At 41.0% G+C, this 25,203-nt stretch overlaps 1 protein-coding gene across 1 annotated transcript in view; it reads right to left on the reverse strand.

The window, feature by feature from the left end:
- The window catches only part of SUCLG1 (succinate-CoA ligase GDP/ADP-forming subunit alpha), a 37,265-nt gene extending 12,493 nt beyond the window's left edge, over positions 1-24,772 (reverse strand). Inside the window, exons 1-5 of the mRNA XM_079792037.1 lie at positions 24,648-24,772; positions 15,275-15,378; positions 8,762-8,878; positions 4,647-4,859; positions 4,449-4,506 (exon numbers count right to left, since the gene is read on the reverse strand). Coding sequence (XP_079648163.1) covers positions 4,449-4,506; positions 4,647-4,859; positions 8,762-8,878; positions 15,275-15,378; positions 24,648-24,705 — 550 coding nt within the window. The 5' untranslated portion in view covers positions 24,706-24,772. The remainder of the gene's footprint in view (positions 1-4,448; positions 4,507-4,646; positions 4,860-8,761; positions 8,879-15,274; positions 15,379-24,647) is intronic.
- Between the last annotated feature and the right edge of the window lie 431 nt (positions 24,773-25,203).

Raw genomic sequence — 25,203 nt, forward strand, 5'->3', positions numbered from 1 at the left:
AAAGAACACTTCACAAAAGAAAAATAAATAAATTAGACTTCTTCAAAATAAAAAACATTTGCTCTCTGAAAGATGACGAAAGAAGAAGAAAACACAAGCTACAGAGTGGGAGAAAATATTTGCAAACCACATATCCTAAAAGTGTTAGTATCTAGAATAAAGAGCTCTCAAACTTAACAGTAAAAAAGCAAATAATCCAATTAGAACATGAACAAAAAAAAACACACATGAAGACACATTTCACTAAAGAAGATATATATTAGTAGGTGACAAGCACATGAAATATAAATTAATACACTATGAGATACCATTGAATAATTATCAGAATGGCTAAAATAAAAAATAGTAATACCACAAATGCTGGCAAGGATGTGGATCACGATCCTGATGGAAATGTAAAATGCTATGGCCAAAATGGATAGAAATGTGGCAGTTTCTTAACAAACAAACAAACAAACATGCAACTATCATACTATCATACAAACCAATAATTGCACTCCTAAGCATCCCAAAGAAATGAAAACTTATGTACATACAAAAACCAGGACACAAATGTTTATGTGTTTATTAGAAGCTTTATTAATAACTAGAGGCCCAGTGCATGAAAATTCGTGCACTCAGGGAGGGTCCCTCAGCTCAGCCTGCACTCTCTCGCAGTCCGGGACCCCTCGGGGAATGTCCACCTGCTGGCTTAGGCCCACTCCCTGGGGGATCAGGCCTAAGCTGGCAGTCAGACATCCCTCTGGCAGCCTGGGAGCCCTTGGGGGATGTCCAACTGATGGCTTAGGCCCACTCCCACAAGGAGCAGACCTAAGCCACAGTTGGCCAACCTTAGCACTGCCAAGGAGGTGGGAGATGCTCCCGCCACTGCCACTGCACTTGCAGCTGTCAGCCCAGCTTGTGGTTGAGCTGAGCTCCCCCTGTGGGAGTACACTGACTACCAGGGGGCAGCTCCTGCATTGAGCATCTGCACCCTGGTGTTCAGTGCGTGTCATTGACACTGGTCATTCCGCAGTTTGGGTCAATTTGCATATTATCCTTTTATTATATAGGAGGATAGTCCCAAAGTGGAAACTGAGACATCTTTCAAAAGATGAATGGTCAAACTAATTGTGATATATTCATACCATGGAACACTACTCAACAATAAAAAGGAATAAACTACTGATACATTCAGCAACCTGGTTGAATCTCCAGAGAATTACACTGAGTGTGAATAGCCAATCCTAAAGTGCATACTGTATGATCTTATTTATAAAGCATTCCTGAAATGACAAAATTATATAAATTGTGAACACATTTTAGTTACTAAGAATTAAGAAAGGGGTGGGAGCAGGAAGGAAGTAGGTGTAGCTACAAAAAGGCAACATGAGGGATCTCTGTGGTGATGAGAACATCCTTTAGGTGACTGTATCAATGTCAATATCCTGGTTGTGACCTTGTACTACAGTTTTTGCAAGCTGTTACGATTGGGGGAAGCTGGATAAAGGGTACACTGAAATCTGTCTATATTATTTCTGGCAAATATATGTAAATTGAAAATTATCCTATCTAATAAAGAGGGAATATGCTAATTGACTGTCAAACCCTCACAAAGATGGCGGCACCCACGGCCAATGAGGGAATATGCTAATTGACAGCCACGCGCTCAAAAATGGCGGCACCCACAGCCACAAGATGGTGGCACCCAGTCCCCTCAGCCCCGCTGGGGCGGCAGGTGTGCGGCATGGCCGGGCCCAGCCCCAGGCAGGACCGGCCGCGCCGCGCGCCTGCCTCCGAAGTCCTCCAGTTCCCTCAGCCCCTAAGCCACCAAGGGCCAACCCGAGGCACAGGCAAGCCTCGGATGGCAGCTGCACAGCCACCCAGGGCCACCCGAGGCTCAGGTAACCAGGGCCAGCCAAGGCTTGCGCGGCCGGCAGTGGCAGCAGCAGAGATGTGAGTGGGGTGTTGCCTTCCCCTGATCACTGGGTAGCCTCCTGCCCCTGAGGGCTCCCAGACTGTGAGAGGGGCAGGCCGGGTTGAGGGACCCCCCCACCCCCCGCGCTCCAGTGCATGAATTTTCATGCACTGGGCCTCTAGTCTAAATATAAAAAGTGCAATTAAAATAAAATTTGTAAAAAGGATAGAAGGGTCAAGTATGTCATGTAGGGTCGAAAGTAAAAATAATGTCTATCATAAGAGAACTAAAAACCATAATGCAGTTAAATATCACGTTGGAATCCAATCACTTCAGTAAATTCAATTAGCTGATATATACTTTTATTAACTCACTAACACAAACTGGAAAGTCACTATAGTATTGCACTGCTATTGTATTACATTACAATGTCCCAAGAAATACCCAAGGGACTAAAAGATCCTTTCCCTAAACTCTTAGCTTAAGGATCTGAAGATAATAAGGCTTCTGAGGACATTAGGTTTGGTATCAAAATAGAAATAGTGCATATAATCATCTTTTCTCTCCTCACCTCCTCAAAAATCTTGTAGTATCACATACTTTCTTTTAGGTGAATTTGTTTTAAAGACCTTTTTCTCAAAGGAATTAAAAGCAGTGTTCCAGAGGATTGCTTCATCCATGTGTTATGGTCATTCAGAGCACCAACGTCTAAAGGATTTCCCTTAACTTCCCATTTTTCTGGTTTTTAAGTTTATGGGAATGTAGAAAAGCAGGTTAGAGCTCAGAAAGACAACTCGGCATAGGGCACTCCTTCTTCTATGATCACCTCAATTCTATAGCAGTAGCCATTCAAAGCAGACCAAAGAGCACAAAAAATACTCAAATATGACAAGAGGATCAGTGTCTAAATGAGTCAGGCCCCCACTGCAACTCAGATGGTCTAGGGAATTCCCACGGCAAGTATCCTACTGGCATCAGGGCTGCCAGCTCTAGGAGACAGTAGTAATAAAGGAAAATTATGACCTTTAACCTAGTCCTGTAAACTACAAAGCTGACATTCACTTACTATGTTGATTATTCTTATAATTATTAATAGTCATGGCTTATAAATTACTGTAACCATCAGTTACTGTGCAGAAACAGTACAGATTAGTGAGAGTTAGGTGTGAAGAGTATAATAACAGGCATAATGGACTTTGAGATGTTAATTTGGTTATGACCTTCAGAACTAAACAAGTAGCAGTACAATTTTCCCAAAACATTTTGAGAAAGTTTGTGATATCCAAGAGGGCAAAGTAATTATAGGACAGGACACAAAAGAACTAACAATAAAAATATTCACCTATATCCGACAAAGAATTTCTATCCAGAATATTTATAGAACCCCCATAATCAACAATAAAAATACAATCCAATAAAAAATAATGTGCAAAAACCCTAAACCGGTAATTCACAAAAGAAGATATATAAATAGTCCATATGCACATTCTACCTCATTAGTCATCAGTGAAACTCAAAACCACAATGAGACACCATTTCGCTCCCAGTAAAATGGCTAAAATTAAAGACTAAAGATATGGAACAACTGAAATGCTCAAACACTGACAGTAGGAAGGTAAAAAGAAACCCTATGACTTAGCAATTCCATTCCTAGGTATCTTACCCAAGAGAAATGAAACCATGTCCATAAGAAGACCTCTACATAAACATTCACTTTAGCTTTATTTATAACTAGAGGCCCGGTGCATGAAAATTCGTACACTTGCGGGGGGGGAGGGGCATCCCTCAGCCTGGCCTGCGCCCTCTAGCAGTCTGGGACCCCTCAGGGGATTTCCACCTGTCAGCTTAGGCCGGCTCCCCAGGGGAACAGGCCTAAGCTGGCAGTCAGACATCCCTCTGGTAGCCCGGGAGCCCTTGGGGGATGTCCCCCAGGGAGCGAACCTAAGCCAAAGTTGGACATCCTTAGCGCTGCTGATGAGGCAGGAGAGGCTCCCGCCACAGCCGCTGAGCTCGCAGCTGTCAGCCAAGCTTGTGGCTAAGTGGAGCTCCCCCTATGGGAGCACACTGACCACCAGGGGGCAGTTCCTTCATTGAGCGTCTGTCCCCTGGTGGTCAGTGCGCATCATAGGGACTGGTCATTTCTAGTCATTCCGCTGTTAGGGTCAATTTGCATATTACCCTTTTATTATATAGGATGGCTCAAACCTAGAAACAACCCAAATGTTCATCAATGGGAGAATAAACAAATTGTGATATAATTACATAACAGAATATTAGTTAGCAATAAAACAAAATTAACTATTGATACATCCAAGAATCCATGGCATCTGAGCAGGAAAAGAATCGTTTAAAATACCCCTAAAATATCTTCATTGATTCTATAGAATCATTACAACTTCTCAAACTCATTTAATTCAAGATATAGAACTGATACACTACAAAACTTCCCTGCCAATTAAAATGAATTTAACTTACACAGTCACAAATTCTCTTTGTAAGTTCTGAGCTTAGGACAAAGAATTTTTTCTGAATCTATAAGAAACATACTCACCAATTCTTCCTTTCTTGTGAATATGGCCAGGCATGATACCAATTTTACATTCTCCAGGCTGAAGAAAAGGAAATCATAGTTTCAGAAAAGTGAAAATAAAATGGTAACTCCTAGGTCATCCACACAGTACACTTGGACTGATCCAAAGGTAATGAGCCTTGTGAGGCTAAATCCGGGCTTCTTCTTTTGTACACTCACATTGATGACTCCGGGGCAGTTTGGCCCGATCAGCCTTGTCTTTCCCTGGCGCAGTATTTTGTGTTTGACCCGTACCATGTCCTGCTGTGGGATACCTTCAGTAATGCACACGACCAAGGGCATTTCCGCCTCAACAGCTTCGTCAATGGCAGCAGCAGCGAAAGGAGGAGGGACATATATGACAGAAGCTGTGGCTCCTGTCTGTGCTTTGGCCTGCAACATTAAGCACAGAGCACTTTATTATTGGTTAAGTCATAACCATTGGAAAATGAATTCAATACTATGAATTTAATAATGTCTTGGGGTCATAAAAGGACACCACCAGGAACATGGTATGTCCTCCTGGCCTCCTCCCTGCCCCCTTGGAATGCCACTGAATTTAAGACTTCCCTCAGAGACATCCCTCAGGCGATGGCTTATCAGTAAACCTGAAAGCATGGCCTGATTTGCATTTGTGTCCCTCATTCCTATGGCCATGTTAATATCTGTTGCTTATAAGACATTGTACCACCTATTCAGTACCAAAGACCCTATACCTCCTCAGGAGAAAAAGGACTATTGAGTCCCTGAGCCTCGGAATTAGACTCTCAAACATCTTTTTAAAAATACAGTATAATTGCCCTTGCTTGTTAGCCCAGTTGGTTAGAGTATCATCCCAATACGTCAAAATTGTGGCTTCAATTCCAGGTCAGGCCACATGTAAGAATCAACCAGTGAATCATAAAGAAGTTGAACAACAAATCAATATTCTCTCTCTCAAATCAATCAATCAATTTTAAAAATACATATATTATACTTGATAAATATAAGAGACAGCGAAAGTGAAGTGTTTTTTAGCTGACAATTTTTACTCTAACTGCATGTTTATTAGAAATAATCATGTATAAGTGGCCACAGAATAAGAATGTGGGTGAAAGAAGCATTAGGCATCCTGTACATCACCCCTCACAATGCAAAGCCTTTAAAGACCATCAATTTCACCATCCTTCTCTCTGTGGACACAGGGTAGCGCCTGGGCTTTACCTACTCTCTGTATATCAATACGAATGTAGCCTTCTCCCCACTTCTACGTGTGGCCACTTGGAGATTACCAGTGATCTCTGACTCTCCAAGAGTAGCAGCACCTTTCCTGTGAGAAGGCTCTACATAGGTCTCAGTTAAGGCTTCACCACAACCCTTTGTGCTTAGACACTGAGGCCAAGGGGTATTAAATAACTTGCATGAGGTTATATAGCTAGGAAGTGGCAGAGCCAAGATTCAAAACTATGTTTATCTGATCCCAAAGCATCCAGTCTTTTCAGTTACAGCAGGCTACCTCCCCGCAAGTGTTCAAAGGTAACTAGTCACAATATAAAGCAAAACCCTTTGGAAGGCTGTGCCATGGGATTTTACAATGGATAATACAAATACAAAGCTACAGAACATTCAGGTGCCACTAGAAGGGGACAGAAGTAAAAGACAGTGATGCTCACATCCACAGAGACTGGGAAACTTTATCTACTGCATCCCTAATAAAAAGAGGTATCTTAACGATGACAGAAGAATAAAAATCAAAGGATGCTGCCAGATCACCTACAAATGATGCCAAAGGTTAAAAATATGTTTTTCAAAAACTCTGTTCAAGATGGTAACAGAGAAAGGGTAACAAAAGAAATAAAAAGTAGGTTGGAACCAGAAGTCAGATCATGGGCATGTAGGCATTTTATGGAAAATATTTCCTACAGTTCTCAATCTCTTAAGGCTACAAATATTGTCACAGAAGCTGGAGGTAATACTGGATGAAAGGTATCCATCCTACTCATTCAGAAAGCTCCTTGTAAGAGCTGAACAAATGAGAAATAAACAGTACCTGTCAAAGAACTTACACAATATTCCAAATATATCTATTTGTATCATGGTAAATAAAAAATAAATTGCTTAGCAACAAAAATTTTCTTTAAAAGAGAGCAAAAAAAAAGGCTCAATCTACCTGGAGGAATTATGAAAACTGCTCCTCCCGTATTTTGAAACTGACAATGACAACCGGACAAACAGAGGAAGCTAACACTGCCTGTCCTGGAGGCAGCCATAATCCAATTTAAGGGGAGGAAAAAACAAAAATATTAAAGCAAAACCTTTAAATGATTCTTCCACTGATCATATTATTTGTAACTTCCTTTAACTCTCAAAAATACAATACACTTAAAGCACACACACATATAGTACACCCTATTTTCAAATTTAAAGTAAAATAAAAAATTCAAATTTGAATGATAACTTCGTTTTTTCCTACATCTTAGGATTCAAAGTACAAATTAACTTCCACTTTGAAGTTAGCATTCTGAAAAGAAGTTATCTACAAATCTGTACTTTAAAAAATGTAATACTTAAAACATGCCCTAAAAGAAAGGGGGAGCAGTATATAATTTTTATCATTAATACATCACTCCAAAGTACTAAGTTTATTTCCTAGATATTTTTAATTAAATATTCAGAATTTGTACTACCATTTCCTTTCATTTTTTTCTTTTTTCTTGAATTTACTAGGAGTGACACTGGTTAATAAAATTATATAGGTTTCAGGTGTACAATTCTATAATATGTCATCTGTATATTGTACTGTGTGTTCACCACCACAAATCAAGTCTCCTTCCATCACCATTTATCCTCTTTACCCTTTTCTACCTCCCCTTACCCCCATTTCCTTTAAAATACTATTATTTTTGTATATATTCATGTAAGTGTACAAAGGAACTACACATGGCTTAAATTAATAGCTCTCTATAAAGGCAAAAATTTAACTTTACAAACCTTTATATCATCTGAATTTGTACAATAAGCACATTTTCGTTTTGTAACGAAGTTAAGTTTAAAAATCATTTTTAAAATTTTACTAAGAAATCAGCAATTTGGGGAAGAGATTATAACTCTGTGACGTGTCAATGTGACACAACAGCTCAGTTTTTCACACGGGAACAGCACACCACTCTGATCCATGCTAAGTCTGCCACTTACCAGCTGCGAGACTTTGGGCTGGACCCTTAACCTCGCTGCACTAGTAATATCCTTGCCTTTAAAATGGAGAGGATAACAGCACCTACCTCAGAGTGAGGCCTGAATGAGGAACTGTATGTCAAGCACCTAGTACAGTGCCTGGCAACTGGCCCATGATCAGTAAGTGTTAGGGCTGATGCTGGCATGTGCACTACTAACATCCTGGAAGAAAAAAGGATAGAAAGGGTAACAAACCAAACAGAAGCCGAGCCACAGCACTCTTCCCCTAGGAGCTGATGTGTGCCTGTAAACAGAAGTGGCACAGGCTGTGGAGAAAACATCCTGAACATGTGTGACTCAAGTGAACCCATTGGTTTTCACTGTGATTTAAATTTCTCTAGGTTACTGGATTTTAAAATGGCACATGACTCTCCCAAAAGGGGCACAATTAAGATCTCTATCCAAAGGATGCTCATTCCTCCCTGCTTTTCTTTTTTTAAAATCCTATATAATAAAAGGGTAATATGCAAATTGACTGAATGGCAGAACGAGTGGTCGCTATGACACGCACTGACCACCAGGGGGCAGATGCTCAACGCAGGAGCTGCCCCCTGGTGGTCATTGCGCTCCCACTGGGAGAGCTCCGCTCAGCCAGAAGCTGGGCTCACGGCTGGCGAGCGCAGCGGCGGTGGCAGGAGCCTCTCCCACCTCGGCGGCAGCACTAAGGATGTCCAACTGCAGCTTAGGCCCACTCCCCACAGTGAGTGGGCCTAAACTGTCAGTCAGATATCCTCCGAGGGCTCCTGGACTGTGAAAGGGCACAGGCCAGGCTAAGGGACTCCCCCCACGAGTGCACGAATGTCGTGCACTGGGCCTCTAGTATAAATATATTTATTGATTTCAGACAGGAAGGAAGATGGAGAGAGAGATAGAAACATCAACAATGAGAGAGAAACATTGATCGGCGACCTCCTGCATGCCCCACACTGGGGATCAAGCCCACAACCCGGGCATGTGCCCTGACCAGGAATTGAACCTGGACCTCCTGGTTCATAGGTCGACACTCAACCATTGAGCCATGCTGGCTAGGCCCTCCTTGCTTTTCTTTTCTTGCCACACCACACCCAGGTACCATTAATTACCTCCTTTACAGTATTAAAGACCGGTAAGCCCAGGTGCGTCTTGCCTCCTTTCCCTGGAGTGGTTCCTCCCACGAGCTTGGTGCCATACTCCAATGCCTGCTGGCTGTGAAAGGTGCCCTGAGGGGGAGAAAGCACAGGACTCTGAGAAGGGGCAGCTGGGAAGCCAAAAGGCAATCTTCAGCAACTTGGAAAAGGAAAACAAACAAGTGAACTATTCAGAGATAACAGTAGCAAATATCCAGCATTCTCACCAACTTACTACATAGCTTTAAACCCTGAAGCAAACAGGACTTTGCAGAGCCAAAAAAAGCTGTTTATAAAAAAAAGGGGGGGGAGTGAAAAGGGGGGGTCTCTTTTTATTCCGTTTTCATATTTGGCTGGGGGTCAGAAACACCCTCATATTTACTTGGCACCTCTTTGTCACTATTCCTCAGCTCCTGGTGTCCTCACACCCCTCTTTACTCAATTTAAGACCCATGATCAGTCATTACACTCACACAGCAACCTTGGCTCTCCCGCACTTCAATTACACATCTGGCAAAATCACAACCTTCATGAAATCCAATTCTCTACCTACTCTAAGATGGCACATGTGTAGCCAAACAGTTGCTGAAGAAAAAACAAACCATGCTAACTGATCTCACTTTAAATTTATGGTCACTAACTGCCCAGACAACATCTGTATTTCCCTATCCATCCACTCTCCCTTCTCAACTTTGACACAACTGACATTTTAGACACATTGATTCTTTGTTATGGAGATTGTCCTCTGCTTTGTATCATGTTTAGCAGCTTCCCTGGCCTCCACTTGGCAGATGCCAGAAACACGCCCTCTTCCCCATCACAATCAGTTGTGACAACCAAAAATGCCTCCAGACACTGACCCATTCTTTCTCACTAGTCCTCTGGGGCTCTACCTCCCCTGATTTCCCTCTTCTCACTCTCTCCTTAGACTTCTCTTTTTCATCTAAATGTGTGCCCTTGGTGATCTCCTTCCTTATCATGGCAATAAATATCCATACGGTGACCCCTCTACCATACACACACAGACAGCCCCCCCCAACACACACACACACACACATATGTAGCCCAGACCTTTGCCTTAAATTCCATACTCACACTGTCAACTGCCTAGCTAACATCTCCACTTGGAGAACTGATAGGCTTCTTAACTTAAAGAGCTCAAAACTGAGTCCCTGATCACTCCCCTCCACAGTCTACCCATCGCAGTTAGTGACAACTCCACTCCTAACAGTTGTTCAACCAAAAATACTGAAGTCATCCTTGATTCTTCTCTTTCTCTTACATTTCCCATCAGATACATTAGTGAAGCACATTGCCCTACTTTCAAAATAAAACTGACATCTCACCCTTTCTATGGCTTCCACCTTGGTCTAAGTCATATTCAACTCTTGACAAAGTATTGCCCTTGCTCCCTTTCAATCTATACCCAACACAGCAGCCAGTGATCCTGTTAAAACACAAGGAAGATCATGTCACTCCTCTATTCAAACCTTCCAGTGGTTTTCCATGTCATTCACAGTAAAAGCCAAACTCTTACTGGTACACTGGCCTACAAGTCAGTATTCAACCTGCCTCCCCATCACAGAACCCTTACCTGCTTGCCTCATTTACTGTTCTCTCACTGCTCATTTCATTTGTCACAGTGGCCCTGCAGCTTCCACACATACCAGGCACCTTCCCGCCTCACAGCCTCGCGGTCCCCTCCACAGCTTCCCTGGCCTCCACTCAGCAGATACCAGCACCACGCTCTCCTCCCCAACAATATACTGCTCCTACATATCCACTTGCTTCACTCTCATATCTCATTTAGATCTGGATTCAGGCTTCCCCTGACCACATGATATAAAATCCCCCCTTCCCAATCACCACCACGACTCCACAACCTTGCACACATTCCTCCTTCTCTGGTTTATTTTTCCCATAGCATTTATACTTTCTAACATATCCCATTAACTTACTCATGGATTTTGTTAATGTGTTTCTCTCCCCTGCAACTAAAATGTAAATTCCATGAAGGCAGTGATTTCTATCCTTTTTGCTCACTGTGAGATGGCACCTAAATCAATACTTTACATAATACAAAAGGCTCTCAATTAAGGACTTGTTGAATACTGTGTGGATCTATGTGGTCATTCCACAAGGATCTAAAAATGCTGACTCAACTATTCAAATTCTATTAAAGGCATAAAAATTAGGGCCTTAAAGGGACCTAGACATTTCCTAATTCAACTACTCCATTTTTCAAACTAGGAAGCTTAGCCCCTAGCAAGTGAACTGACTTGTCTCAAGTCAGTGATGGAGTTTTGGAAAGAACCACAGCTCTCTCTTTAAAGCAGCGCTAGTCAAAGTATACAGACTCCTTCTGGTCTGCAGTGACACACACACACACACACACACACACACACACACACACACACACACAGGAAAACGACAAGAAAGGAAGTCAGGAAGAAAGGAAAAAAATCTAATAAAAAAGAACAAAAAGGGAGAACATCTGCAAATTTTTACAGCAATATACTGCTGCGGTTTTTCTTGTATTTTGCAAAGGTATTAATCTACATTAGAATGGCAAGTAAAAACAAACCCAAACTGGACTTTCATTCCTAATGTAGTGCTAAACAGGAGTAACATTTCCTGTTAGTAAGCTGATTTTTCTTAGTTTTCCCATTATCGTTAGCCAGTGCACAGTTAAGAACTGGAATATTTTTAGCAGCCATCTAAGCCAGTATAAGAAATTCATTGGAAACCTGCACTGTTGGAATCCACTCTGAAATAATAAAGAGCTAATAAGACAAAATGCAGATTTCCTATGAAGATAAGCTCTATATTTCAGACCTCATCATTACCAATAACATTAGAATCTTAACCAAGAAATCTAACTAAAGGAGAAACAATGTAATTGCAGGTCACCAACCTTAGATTTCAATATTTAGGCAAACTATCACCTAATTAGAGACAGTTCCAAATAATCCTTACACCATGGATAATGGTTCTTAAGAAAATAGGTCAGAGGTTAAATGTCATAAGATCATATAAAGTTTAGCAAACAGAAAAACAAAATTATATGTAATAAACATATGTGGGGAATTGGGGTTAATCAAACATTTGGTTATATGCTAACAAAATTAATAATAATCAAAAAGGGACCGCATATGGCTTTCATTGGCAGGGGCTGCAAACTAACATGTACTTTAATTCTTAGATGAGCATCAACTTTGTTTAGAATGTAGGAATGATACTCATAAAATATATGGCTATCTTTACCTATAAAGAAAATTTCAAGGTTTTGTAGGTGTTTCTTTTTGTTAGTAGTGGCTTTCTTTTTTTTTTTTTAAGATAGTAGAGAAATAGGAAAAACGAAAGTCCACTGTAATTCATATTTTTGTGCCCAGTTATTTCAGAAACAAGTCAAAAAGCAAAGGGACATTTTATATAAAACAACCTTCAAACCAAATTCTTTTTCTTAAAAAAAAAAAAAAGGACTATATAATTTTAAAGTGATTTCTAAGTACTTTAAAAACAAAAGTTACAGAAATTGAATATTTAGGTGGCATCCTCTATCTAGATCAGGGGTTGCTAAACTATGGCCTTAAATTAAGTTGTAGTGACATACAACCATGCCCATTCACTGACAATTGTCTATGGTGGCTTTTGCTGTTACAATGCCATTGAGTGGCTGTAACAGAGCCAGCATGGCCCACCAAGCCTAACACGTTAACAACCTGGCCCTTTACCGAATAAGCTTGCCAACTCCTACTCTAGATTACCAAAATGCTGCAGAATGGGCATGACAATTCTTTTAATTACAGAAAAATCAATAGCATTTAAATTACAAAAAAAAAAATCATTAACTGCTTTTATCTTGTCATTTCTCCTTTAGTGATAAAGGGATACTTTGAGTTAAGACACAATCATCTAATTGATTTAGTAGTATGCCCTCATTAAAGAAAAATCTGTGCATCTACCATGGTGCAACTACAAATTTGTACAAATGTTTTAAAGGGCAACTTAGCGGTAGCTGTTAAAATTTTTAATACATAGAAACTCTGACACCCAAAATTACTTTTGAGAATATATTTTATTGACATACTAGTGGCCCAGTGCATGGATTCGTGCATTGAAAGGAAATTAATTAGAAGAAAGATTCGTGCGGTAATTACGTTACTGCAAAAAATTACATGTCAAAATAGTATATATAATATAGTATCATAAAATTAAAATACAAAGTATTTTAATATCACTATTTGCCCTTTCTCTATTATAGAAGTGTCAGAGATGAAAGAAAATTAGTAAAATGTATATGAAAATAACATATAAATTAATAAACAATAACATGATATAAAAATAAAGAAATGATATAAAAATAAAAACATGATATAAAAACAACATTGATAAAAACAATGATTGATAAATTGATTAATAAATAAACAACATGATGTAACAAGAACAAAGACATGATATAAAAACAACAAAAACATGATATAGAAAACAACATTGATAAAAACAATGACCGATAAATTGATTAAACTTATTCTAATATCTCCCTGTACACCACATTAAGAGTAAAAACTTTCAGAGTGTTTGATTAATTTCCCTTGTGATGAAGTATTTACAACTTTTACTTGAACGTCACATGCTCTTCAAACTCGAGAGAAAGCAACATGTAACTGACCATGTCCAAAAACGGGTTCAGGTAGGAATATTCCTACTTTGACTAGAGTTTGTCCTTGTGATTTATTAATAGTCATCGCAAATGCTGGCATCACGGGAAACTGCCTTTGAATTAATTTAAATGGGAGGCCAGTGTCAGACGGATACAAATCAATTCTTGGAATCAGAACCACCTCTCCTGCAGATCCTGTTAATACTTTAGCTTCAATTATGTTAGGTCACAATCTTTAGATAATAAATCTAGTACCATTACAAAGACCCCATTTACTATTAAGATTTCTCAGTAGCATGATGATTGCACCTACTTTCAATTTTAATTTATGACACAGCATTGCTGAAGGAGTAATATTATTAAGAAATTCAATGGGAAAATTTTCCTTTTTGGCATCATCTGTTGAATCAATGGAATCATCACTCAAATAAGTGTGAAAATCCCTTTGAACATTTTCCATTTTCCATACATGGACTATTTGGATTTTGTATTCCACATGGTCCATGTACCATATTTGATTTTACAATTTGAAAAAGTCAAGGACGCTGGTCTTCATCCAGAATTCCACCTTAACTATATGGTCAATGTCATCTTCCATTCATAATTTGGATTCACTGTCTAATATCAATAATATGTGAGCGTGAGGCAGTCCGCACTTCTGAAATTTCATGGTATGAATTTTAGCCATTACTTTGTCAAATAAATCAAATTTACATATCTCATTTAAGAGAGCATTCAGCTTAATATTAAAAACCCTGGTACGTTGTGCCAATAGTTGGTCTTCAGATACATTATGGCGTTGCGTGCGATTGGCGCCAGCAAGAGCTTTATATGTATCATGCATGTACGAGTTAACGTTTATTTTTAAATTGCCAGTGTGTGTCATATGTACCGACCTGTCGGTCAGTCAGTTGAACTGGTCAGACGGACGGTAGGTCACTTAGCCTTTTATATATATAGATATTTGTAAGATCTATATTATACACTGTATAATGTGTTTTAAGATATGTATGTATTATATAGTATACAATAGTGTATGTATTATAAAATAAACTCTGTAGAACGAACATTATATAAGTATACATATGAACAAGAAAAATATCTGGAAGGACACATTCAACTTGTTAACAGAAGGAATTCCAGGAGAGAAGAATGGTGGAAAGAGACAGTAGATTCTTGTGTTGCATTTTATTATGGAGTCACATTGCAGATATACTTAAATGTATGCAAATTCTATAATGTAGGCAGGGGACAGGGAGAGAGAATAAATATAAATGAATGAGAACAAATTAAAATGCTTCCAGCAATTCTTCCTGTTATTCTCCTCCAAGACCATTGCACAGAGAGAACATAAGATGGGAGAAGTCAATGAGCTGCTAACTCAGCCTGCCTCAGACCCCAGGAGCCTCTCTGGGCTTGCACATTTCCCCACACTGACTATAGAGCCATGTTTAACTGTGTATTATTTTTGTACAAGACTTAAACACAAGCCGCCTACTTTACCTACTGCTTAATTAAGGAAATTGTGATCTGCTCCAGTGCTGGAGGAAAACCAGTAGTGTTACACTTGCTGAAGGAGAACATGTGGGTTTCCAACATAATATAATCCCAGGAGGAATTTACAAGGAAAGATTAAATATAATTTTCATCTTAAAGGCTGAGTATAATAATGAACTTCCTCCTAAGATACAACTCCATTGCTGTACTGTGTTCCTTTTCTGCAGCAATCATGTATTAAAACTTTTGTTGTATTAAAAACATAGAAAATCATGAAAAATGTTTTGCATCTATAGTACACATCTTTTTTACAAAATCTTGAAACATACCTGCTTACCAGTGAAACCCTGACAAATAACCTTTGTATTTTTATCAACGTAGAGATGTTTCCGGGAAGCCAGATAGGCACAATGCCGAATTCCATTCTGTTGCACTGAAAAGTAAAGCAAATATGATACGTTATAATTTTTCCAAACTTCTGGATCATCAATTGAACTTGGTGACAAAAAAAAAAATTCCCTAATGCAGGAGCTATCTTGTGATCACGGCAACGATAAATGTCACGTTTTAGATTTGATAAACAATCCACACACAAAAAGACACTGTTCTGTTTTCCAGAATTCCCCTTTACTGAGAACCTCTCACAGCTTTTTCTGAGCTGACAAAGAAAAGCTCAAGTTTATAATTTTCAGTCCTCAAAAAGAAAACAGGCTGAAAGACAAATGGCTCAAACTAAATCCAGGGACTGAAATCCACGTGTCTCTTCCACCTAATAATGTTTACTAGACAGCCACATGTTTCCCCATGGGACCCAACCTTGTTAAGCCCAAAATCTATAAAAACAGGTGAGATAAGAGTAAAACTTTGTCAGAACTCTGTATCTCATTCCCCAATAATAATAACATTAAATGTTAACATTAAATATTAACATCAAATGCTAAGTCTTAGAATAAAACTTATCTAAAATAGAATCCAATGTTAAGTCATAGAATTAAACATCTAAAATAATCCGAAGTTACTTCATTTAAACTCTTCAAATATAACACTCAAGACCTTACATATAAAAAAATAGAGAAAATAAAATAGGAAAAGTAGATGTGGGAGAAACATTAAAAAAAAAAGTTATTTTCAGCAACCTATGTATCTCAACAAAAACTGAGAAACCTATGTAGTTACTAAAGCCAACTCCCCATATTTCAAAAACCAACAGAAAGTAGAGATCAGATGAATTAAAATTGTGGGCTACTTCTGACTACCTTTAAACCCCCATTCGAGCCCCAAACTACTGTCTCTGTGGCCCACTGTCCTTTCAAAGTGCTTGGCTGTCCACCTACAACTGAGGTAGTCGAGAGAAGCTAGCCCCAGAAAAGAACATCTTATCACGCCAGGTTCCACGCCATGCTTTTCGTCTTGAATCACTGCCTCATAGCTCTCCTAAATCCTTGGACCTTAGGTTTCATAACTTATCTGCTTTGGCCCTCTGAGCACTCCCTGGGTCATCTCAACTCCCATGCTGAGCACAGCTTCTAATACTTTAAATTCTGGAGTCCCATCGACCTCCAGATGAGAGACAGGCCCATGTCTCCCTACCAACCGGGAAAGGAGTCTTCCGTGTGCACACAGACCTGCTGGATAACAAACAGCTGCATTCTTGAACTAGATTATGCTGAGCAAAGGGCCATGAGGGAGCACTGAGGGTCAAGTCCTGGCATACTGGGCACAGCCAAGCAGCTGAACCTGGGCCAGTAGACACTACAACAGGAATCTATGGCCTAAGAACCCACCCTAGCCAGTGCTGTCACTCAAGACCCATTCTTGTCCTTAGCTGCCAATTCTCCTAGCTGGATCCCACAATCCTTATGGAAGAGCTGCACCCTTTCCTCCCCTGCTGCTCTTCCTGGCAGAATCTGCTTCCAGCTCCCCATTCCTGGAATCTCCAATAAATAGTCCATCTATCTGGAATTTTCAGGCAGGAAAGTAGATTTGATTAACGATCAAATGATAAAATCAGAATACCTGGAGCCCATACTTGCTAAAAGGAAATACTTGCTTTTTGAAGGTAAAGTCTTGTTCTCCACATGTTCTCTTATACCCACTCACTTAGGAAAGGAGATATAAGACAGTTAATGTCTTCTTCTACAGAGGAGGATAACGTTTGCCCCCTCTCATCCTGAGAAAAGACAGGTCTGCCTATGTACATAAACATGATCTCAATACCAGAACAACTAAGACTACTACCTTTTCTTACTCCATTTCCTACTCCGGACCTTCTAGATATTCTCTATGGAGCTCAGGCTTCATAACACCACATGGCTGGTGCTCATAAAAACTGCTTTGAAAGTGTGATGAATAGCAGCTCCCCTTCCAGTCTCCTAGCCCTTTGTTATTGCTCAGCCTGTGCAATGACTCTGCTATTCTATAGGATCTAGTGAAGGGGATCTTGGGAGAGCTATCTTGCATACGTGTGGGTATGTGTGTATGTATGCATGCGAGCCCCCCATCTATTATATCAGCCCAGGCTCCTCAGACCTAGTTTCAGGTAAGCTAGAACTAACAGACTATCACTGGGAGCCAACCCAAAAATACATGTTCAAAGATAAGGAAATGAAATTCCTGACCACATTTTGTCCTGACAAGAAACCTGGATGATGCCAGACAAGATAACGTTGGTACTGAAATAAGAGGATGCTGGAATATCAAGCAATACCCAGTCCCTGGGATTATTATGATCATTCATTTATTCAATCAATATTTGAGGAGAACCTATGCCAAGCCACAATGCTGAGTATCAAGAATTAAGTGCCGAGTAAGAGAATCTTGGACCTAAAAAAAACCCACAATCCATCTGAACTGACATAAAGTGGGCCACAACTGCACAGTGTGAAAAGTACTGTTGTAGGCCTTGGGCATTTGGGGTAAACTCTCCTATCCCAAGTAAATCTGTCGGGGGAGAGGAGAAGTGGGGAGACCCAGGGATAGAGAGAGGGTAGAGTTAAGGAATGGAATCCTCATTGGGGCTACCTCCAAATTGAGCCCTGGGCTGCCAGCAATTCATTCCTAAAATCTGACACTTGACCTCCCACCTTCTAAAAAAAAAAGTGGTTTGTGTTCCTGGCCATGGCTATAATCCCTCAGGAACTAAAAACTCTCTTCACCTCTGCCCTAGTGCTGGCCCATGTATGCCCTATGTTCTAGGGCATATAATACATGCAAATATTAGTACCCTATGTTACCTGCCGGGTACTAGGGATTCAGGACCCCATGCCATCCAAACTGATATCTGCACCTGCACCACAGGGATAAACTAGTAACAGGAGGTCCTAGGTAAGGAATCACTGCTCTAGAATATGTGGATCAACTGAATGAGAAATGATGGCAATCAAAGTGGCCTCTGAACCCCAGAAATAAACCTTGAGGTGCCCCAGCAAGCCACAATGGTGATTCTACAATCACCATTAGGGTGTTTTAGCCTAATGAAATTCTTAGTGTACTAGATAACATATAATACTAATGCCACACACTGTATGAGGATGGGTGTGTGAATTTTGTTACTTTCTTTACTACATTATATCTAAGTAGAATTATTTTCTGGTTAAATTTATTTTTAGATTATTTCAAGTACCATCTAAATATTTTTAGAACTTCTCACCGTAAATCCCTGAGTGTAAGAACCATGTCTTATACACCATGGTAAGTGCAGGTGCACATAAAATGTTTGAATTTTAGGACAAGACGCAGGGTCTGCAAAAGAAACACTATATCAAGCAAAATGTCCTAAGTTCTACCTCTTTTTGTGTGATTTGAAAATATAAAGATCGGAGGTTTCCCTAAAATTTGTAGAGATTACACAGAAATCCAGCCCTAATTACTACTAGCTGTCCTCAACACTGTATCAATCTAGTACAAATTCCATGCTAACCTTTTTCTTTAACAAATGAAATCCAGGAGCAGTCATGTAATCCTGAAGAAAGAGCTTAGAGCAAAACATACCACAGGCAGAGTGAAGGCAGTGACAGACCAAGAGAATGTTTTCATAACATGTTGACAAAAAATTAACCTTAGCAACATGAAACACCAACAAGAAGAGACCAAAAGCCTGACAGAACAATGAATAAAGGCCACAAACAAGAAAGACAACTGAAGGCAGGAAAATGTTAAGTCAAATATGAGGAGACACCTGACTTTACTAATATTAAGAAAATGAGCATTTTTAACTAAACACCAGGGCGGCAGGAAGGCCTGAGGCTGGCCGCCAGGAAGAATTTCCCAATGGTGAAGACTGTAGCTGCTGCACCTTGGGCCCCCTCCAGGGAAAGTTTGGAGTCGCCTTCTCTTCAGGTTCTTACAAACTGGCCAGCCTAACCTTGGGACTGAGTCCCAGGAGCAGCTGAGAACACAGTCCCAGGAATCAAACAGACTGAGTGTGTGCTCAGCTGCTCACCAGCCATGTGACCTGGGGGAAAGTCTTCTGATCTCCCTTAGCCTCAGTCTTCCCATCCGTAAATGGAATAACAGCTGCCCACGAGGATGCTGTGATGTTGATATGAGATGATGACTATAACTGGGTAGCAAAATGACTGGTATACTCCCAAAAGTGGGTTCACATCCGATGTGAGCACAGATGTAAATCATCTTCTAAAAAGAGCATATACTGTATAATTCACATTTTAAAATAAGTCCAACCAGAATGTTTTATATATATCTTCATGCATATCCTATAAATGTTTGTATGTAAATAATACTAATCCATATCTATATATAATGTGTATGTGTATAACGTGTAAACTTTTAATATATGAAACGTTTTAAAGGTGCAGCCGCACTGTAACAATAATGATAATATGGTGTACCTCATGTGCAATTTGGAAATTAAATGAATTCATAATATGTAGAGCATGTAACATAATGCCTAAGGAAAAGCAAATGCTATTTCACTGTTAGCTATTTATTATCATTTTTATTACTAATGCAGAATGAGAAGACCAAACTGCTCTAAGGTGTTCATTGTGCCAAGTTATCTGCCTGGTTCTAGGGATTCAGGCCCTACCCACATGAAGTCTGTACAAAAGCTAAACATTAAACTAAGAAACACAAAACTATAAAAGTGCAAAACGTAACAAAGGCGATGAAGGAAAGGAACTGAGAAATGGGAGAGAGATGTGCTTGCAACAGGGGTTGCAAATTTGAATCAGTCAGCCACAAGCTGAGTCCTCTTCCACATAGAGAGCAACCACATCCTTGACAAGATGGCTGCAGGATTAATGAAGCTATGGCCAAAGAGCACCTGCCCAGATCTGACTCAAATCACTGTACCATGTTCCTAACCATCATCTGAGACTCTGTTCATCAAAATACTCCTCCTGCAACTCACCTCTCAAACTGTGTCCTTGTTACTCATTTATTCATGCACATACTCATGAATTTAACAAATGTAACACTTATTAGGAATACTAGAGGCCCGATGCATGAAATTCATGCACAAGGGGCTCGGCCCTCACAGCCCTGGCTTTGTCCGTAAGATCATCCAGAAGGACATCCAAGAGGACATCTGGAAGGTCGTTTGGCTGTCTGGTCTAATTAGCATATTATGCTTTTATTATTATAGATATATTATGCTTATTTATTGTGTATGTATTACATTTGCATGATATACATTACAATACAGCTATCATGCTCCCTACCCATAGAACAGGGGTAGAGAATGTCCAGCCTGTGGGCCATATAAGGCCCACAAAATCATTTCGTCTGGTCCTGCCAAGGCATTAGGGGTGAGTTTATTAAATGTTTGACCAAATATAGCAGACTAATTCTTAAGGTGATAATTTTGTATGGCCTGCAAATGATGTTATAAATATCCAAATGGCCTCTGACAGAAAAAAGGTTCCCCACCCCTGCCATAGAACCTTAAAATATAGCAGAGTAGCTCAGCAGCCACTTCCAAACCCCAAACAATCCACTATTCAAATTCAAAATTATATATTCATTTAATAGTTACTTACAAATCAAGCTTAGCTATAAGTACCTTATCTCATCAAATCTAAAACACCACTGCATTTTAAGAAGGACTATTAAGTACTAGAAAGAGAAATGCTGCCAATTTATTACAAGAATCCATCAATGATAAGATACATCCCAATTTTAGAAATGTTATAATCTAAAAAAATTAAAAATGTGGGTCTACAGCAATGAAATGCCTGTCTTTTGGCGACATAAAAGTGTTTCCCTATACTTACAGAAATTACTTTGCTCATCCCCAATTATGTTTTTATGGAAGAACAAGCTTGATGTGAGAAAACTCAAATCAGTTTTTCATGGCTACATCAGTGCATTTACATCAAGGCCATCATGTAGTTTTGAAATAAAGAGTTGTTTGTTAGATGCAATGGCAACAGATACTAGTATCTGAAACATCACTGTTGAGGGTCTCCTTTTCCCAACTACACCTCTAAATGTTTTCCTGATTCCAAAACCAGGTCCATACAACTTGGTAAACACATGGGAAAGGCAGGTGGCACCTCTGAACAGGACAGTCAATCATCTTCTCAACAAACCAGAGACTGCAAAAATAAATAAATAAAATAAATAAATACTTCATATAAGGAGGCTCAGCCTTATTGGTTGGTGTGTCATCCAGTGCACAGAAAGGTCACAGGTTCAATTGATTTCTAGTCAGGGCACACACTCAGATTACAGGTTCCAAACCTAGTCAGGTTGTTTGCAGGAAGCAACTGATTGGTGTTTCTCTCTCTCTCTCTCCCTCCCTCTCTCTCATACAATATCACACAGCAAAGCATGTATTAGTGGAAAGGACGCTGCAGAGTTAAACGACTGACTGGCATTCTAGTACCTTTCTGATATTGGCTAGGAAACATACTGGGTTTATTTCCTCATTTGCCAAACAAAGGTATGGAATTGTAATGTTCACTTTCTTGCATTAAAACACCATTAATTCTCAGGTTCAAAAATACTGGCTCATCTTCCCTATTTCTTATAAAAGACCCAACTTATAGGAACTCCTGGGCTTAGGTTTAAAATGACGCTGATTGCTTTATACTTCTTGAAAAACTTTACTCAACTTCAAAGGTGCTTATAAAACCCTTAAACTTTCTTCTGGAAAGCCTTCCTTATTTTTCGTTTTATTTTCTCTCCCACTTCAACTAAATAATCTCCCTTTTTTCAAAAGCTATAGAACTGGGTTTTTCCACTCAGGAATTTCTGAACATTCCAAGCTGCCCCCAACAGAACTCTGGAAGGCATCTACTAGTGTTTGAGGGTTTTTTCCTAACTCAAACCAAAATTGCAACACTTATGACCTTCCGCACAAAATGTACCATCAACTAAAACTTAATAGCATTCCTAGTTTTATTACTAACCTCAGAGCCTAGGTTGTGACTACCTTTTAAAAACAAAGTTTGCATGGTATTGTTGTGGGTGCTGTTTTTCTAGTGGGAGCAAAAGTGGGCTTAGAAACGTGGCATGAGAAAGAGAAGATCTAGGGGATTTAGAGATTTTCATACATTAAAAACTGTAGTCTGTAACCCCCCTAGTATAGGAGATAATTTGGTTTAAGTATTTTTTGTTGTTTTTATTTTTTTATTTTATTAATTTCAGAGAGCAAGGGAGAGACAGAAACATCGATGAGAAAGAAACATTGGTCGGCTGCCTCCTGCACGCCCCCTACTGTGGATGGAGCCCTCAACCAGGACATGTGCCCTGTCAGGGAATCGAACTGGTGACCTTTTGGTGCATCGGTCAACGCTCAACACTGAGCCACACGGGACAGGCAGAGATAATTTGGTTTAGATCTCAGACCTCTCAGACCCTTAATTAACAGGTTGATCACATGATTAGGGTTAACTAAAGACCACTCCAGCAACAGAAAGCTAAACTAGATTATCTATTAAGGCCTCATGGTCCTTCAAGTCTAGGAAAAAAGAACTTTCAGTTCTGTGAGAGGAGGATTGCTAACTGTTGCTAAGGGTGGATTAAGGATCCTGATCTTTTTTAGACATTCTTCCTTTCTTCTCTAGACTCTCCTCGGACTAAGACATCAGGCTAGAATTTTTTAGAAACTCAGAGGAGCAAAGACCCGGGGAGATAAAAATATAGGTATAACTAATTCCTTTTTTCCTTCTGCCTACACCTTCAACTGTCCTTTAAATTATACCATAAGAATCTCCAGAAAACTTTCCCAAAGAAACCCAATCTTTTCCTACCTGCCAATGTTATGCCAGACCTTTGTCCTCAAGTGATCTGGTAACTAAGTGTGGCTATTGCCCACACATCCATCACTATGCACTTTTAAAATGTAATCTTCTAAAAAAAAAAATTTAAAAAAATGAATCGTCTCATCCAATATTCAGTACAAACAGAATTAGAAGCAAAGCACAGGAAGAGGAGGAAAGTACCTTACTTAATGTGTATTTCAGCCTAGGTGCTTTATATAAACTGCTTCATTCATTCCGCACAATGATCCCAGATCATCCTGTACGTCACCATTTCTAGGATGCACCTTTTTAACGTGTCTTAAATCAGGATGCATATGACAGCTGATGGTGTGTCACAATTTTAATTAGTGATCATTTTCCACTGTTAATGGCAGACAAAACAACGGTGCATCTTACAAATGATGATGTCTCCGATTTGCTAAAATATGTTATTATTTTCATGGGACTTGAAACAGAAATTGAAAAACAGATGTACTAGTCGAAGTGCCCGGGGTTATTACACAGACTGTAAGGGACCCGCCAGACTTCAAACCTTGATGTGGCTGATTCCAAAGTCTCTTCCTACACAACCTCCCTAAAAACACAGAGACTTTGAACGCGGCAAGAATTTCCAACAGTCAGCTCTACTCAAAGGCTAGGAACCCTGGGTACTAAGTTTTCAGAAACGGAGGGTTCACCCTGCCTGGCGCAGACAGGGCAAATAAGCTGGTTAAGGTCCCAGCCAACCCTACGCTTCTAGACGTCTTCTGGGCTCTGCTGCCTCTGGGTGCAGAACCCACTTCTTTGCTGAGCCTACAATCTACATGGAGGACAATTAGAAATGTAGGGCCCTTCTGTACAAGGGACAGCCTCGGCCCCCAGTTTCCTAAGACATACCTCCCCTACCTCTAACCCTGACGCTCACCCTCCCACCTCCTCATTCTGGACCACCGCGCTTCTCACTCCTACACAGGCCAATCTGGATGCCCACCCCATCCTGCCACTCATCTCCGCGGGCGGGGCAAGAGCAAGCCCCCAGGTCTGCCAGGCTCCCTGGCCCGAATCCTGGCTCAGCCACCCTACCTGCTCCCCCACCAGCAGCCTAAGTCATGCCTCCGCCCCACACACCCAGCAAGGTTCCCTGCACCCCAGAGGGTCCCGGCTTCCGCCCACACATCCAGCAAGGTTCCCTGCACCCCACAGGATCCCCGCTTCCGACCACACATCCAGCAAGGTTCCCTGCACCCCACAGGATCCCCGCCTCCGCCCACACATCCAGCAAGGTTCCCAGCACCCCAGAGGGTCCCTGCTTCCGCCCACATATCCAGCAAGGTTCCCTGCACCCCAGAGGGTCCCCGACGTGCGGCCGGACTCTCGCGGCTCCCGGGCCCTGGCCGAGTCCGGCCCCGGAGGGCCCGGAGCGGTCTGCAGGACGACACGGGCCGCCGGGCCAGGAGCTCGCGGGGCTGGAGGAGAAAGTCCCGGCCGGACTCACAGAGGAAAGAACGCGACAGGAGGCGGGCGGCGGCGAGCCCACTGCTACCGGAGGCCATGGTCGCGGCGGCAGCGGCGGCAGCGGCGGCGGCCCGGCTGCGGTCACCACCAATGACACTCGCAGGCCCCCGGGACCTGTCAGAGGCCGCGGCCTGGGCAGGAGGGGTGGCCAGAGCGGGTGCCTGAATGGATTACCCCAGTAAGATCTCTTCACCGAACACTGGGGGTCGCAGGTGGAGGAGAAAAAAATAGGTGCCTTAACAGAGCAGTGAACAATAACTTGGCTCTCCGCCGGCAATGTGGGTTTGATTCAACATTTAATTACTACGGCGGCTTAGGAAAAACCACACGCGAGGCTGGTCGGCGCGTGGCATTGTGGGGAATGTAGTCTTTTGAGGGAGGCGACTCGTTTGTAGTTTAAGCGGGACAGGTGGGAAGGAAGTCACACTCCGGAGATGAGGTGGCGAAAGGAGTGAGGACACAGTGAGGCAGGGTGCGACGAGCAGTGCAGAACTTCCCGCGACCGTGGGCCAGTCTGCACCTCATTTTCCTCGTCT

This window comes from Cnephaeus nilssonii, assembly GCF_951640355.1.
Source record: "Cnephaeus nilssonii genome assembly, chromosome: 15".
Classification (NCBI taxonomy): domain Eukaryota; kingdom Metazoa; phylum Chordata; class Mammalia; order Chiroptera; family Vespertilionidae; genus Cnephaeus; species Cnephaeus nilssonii.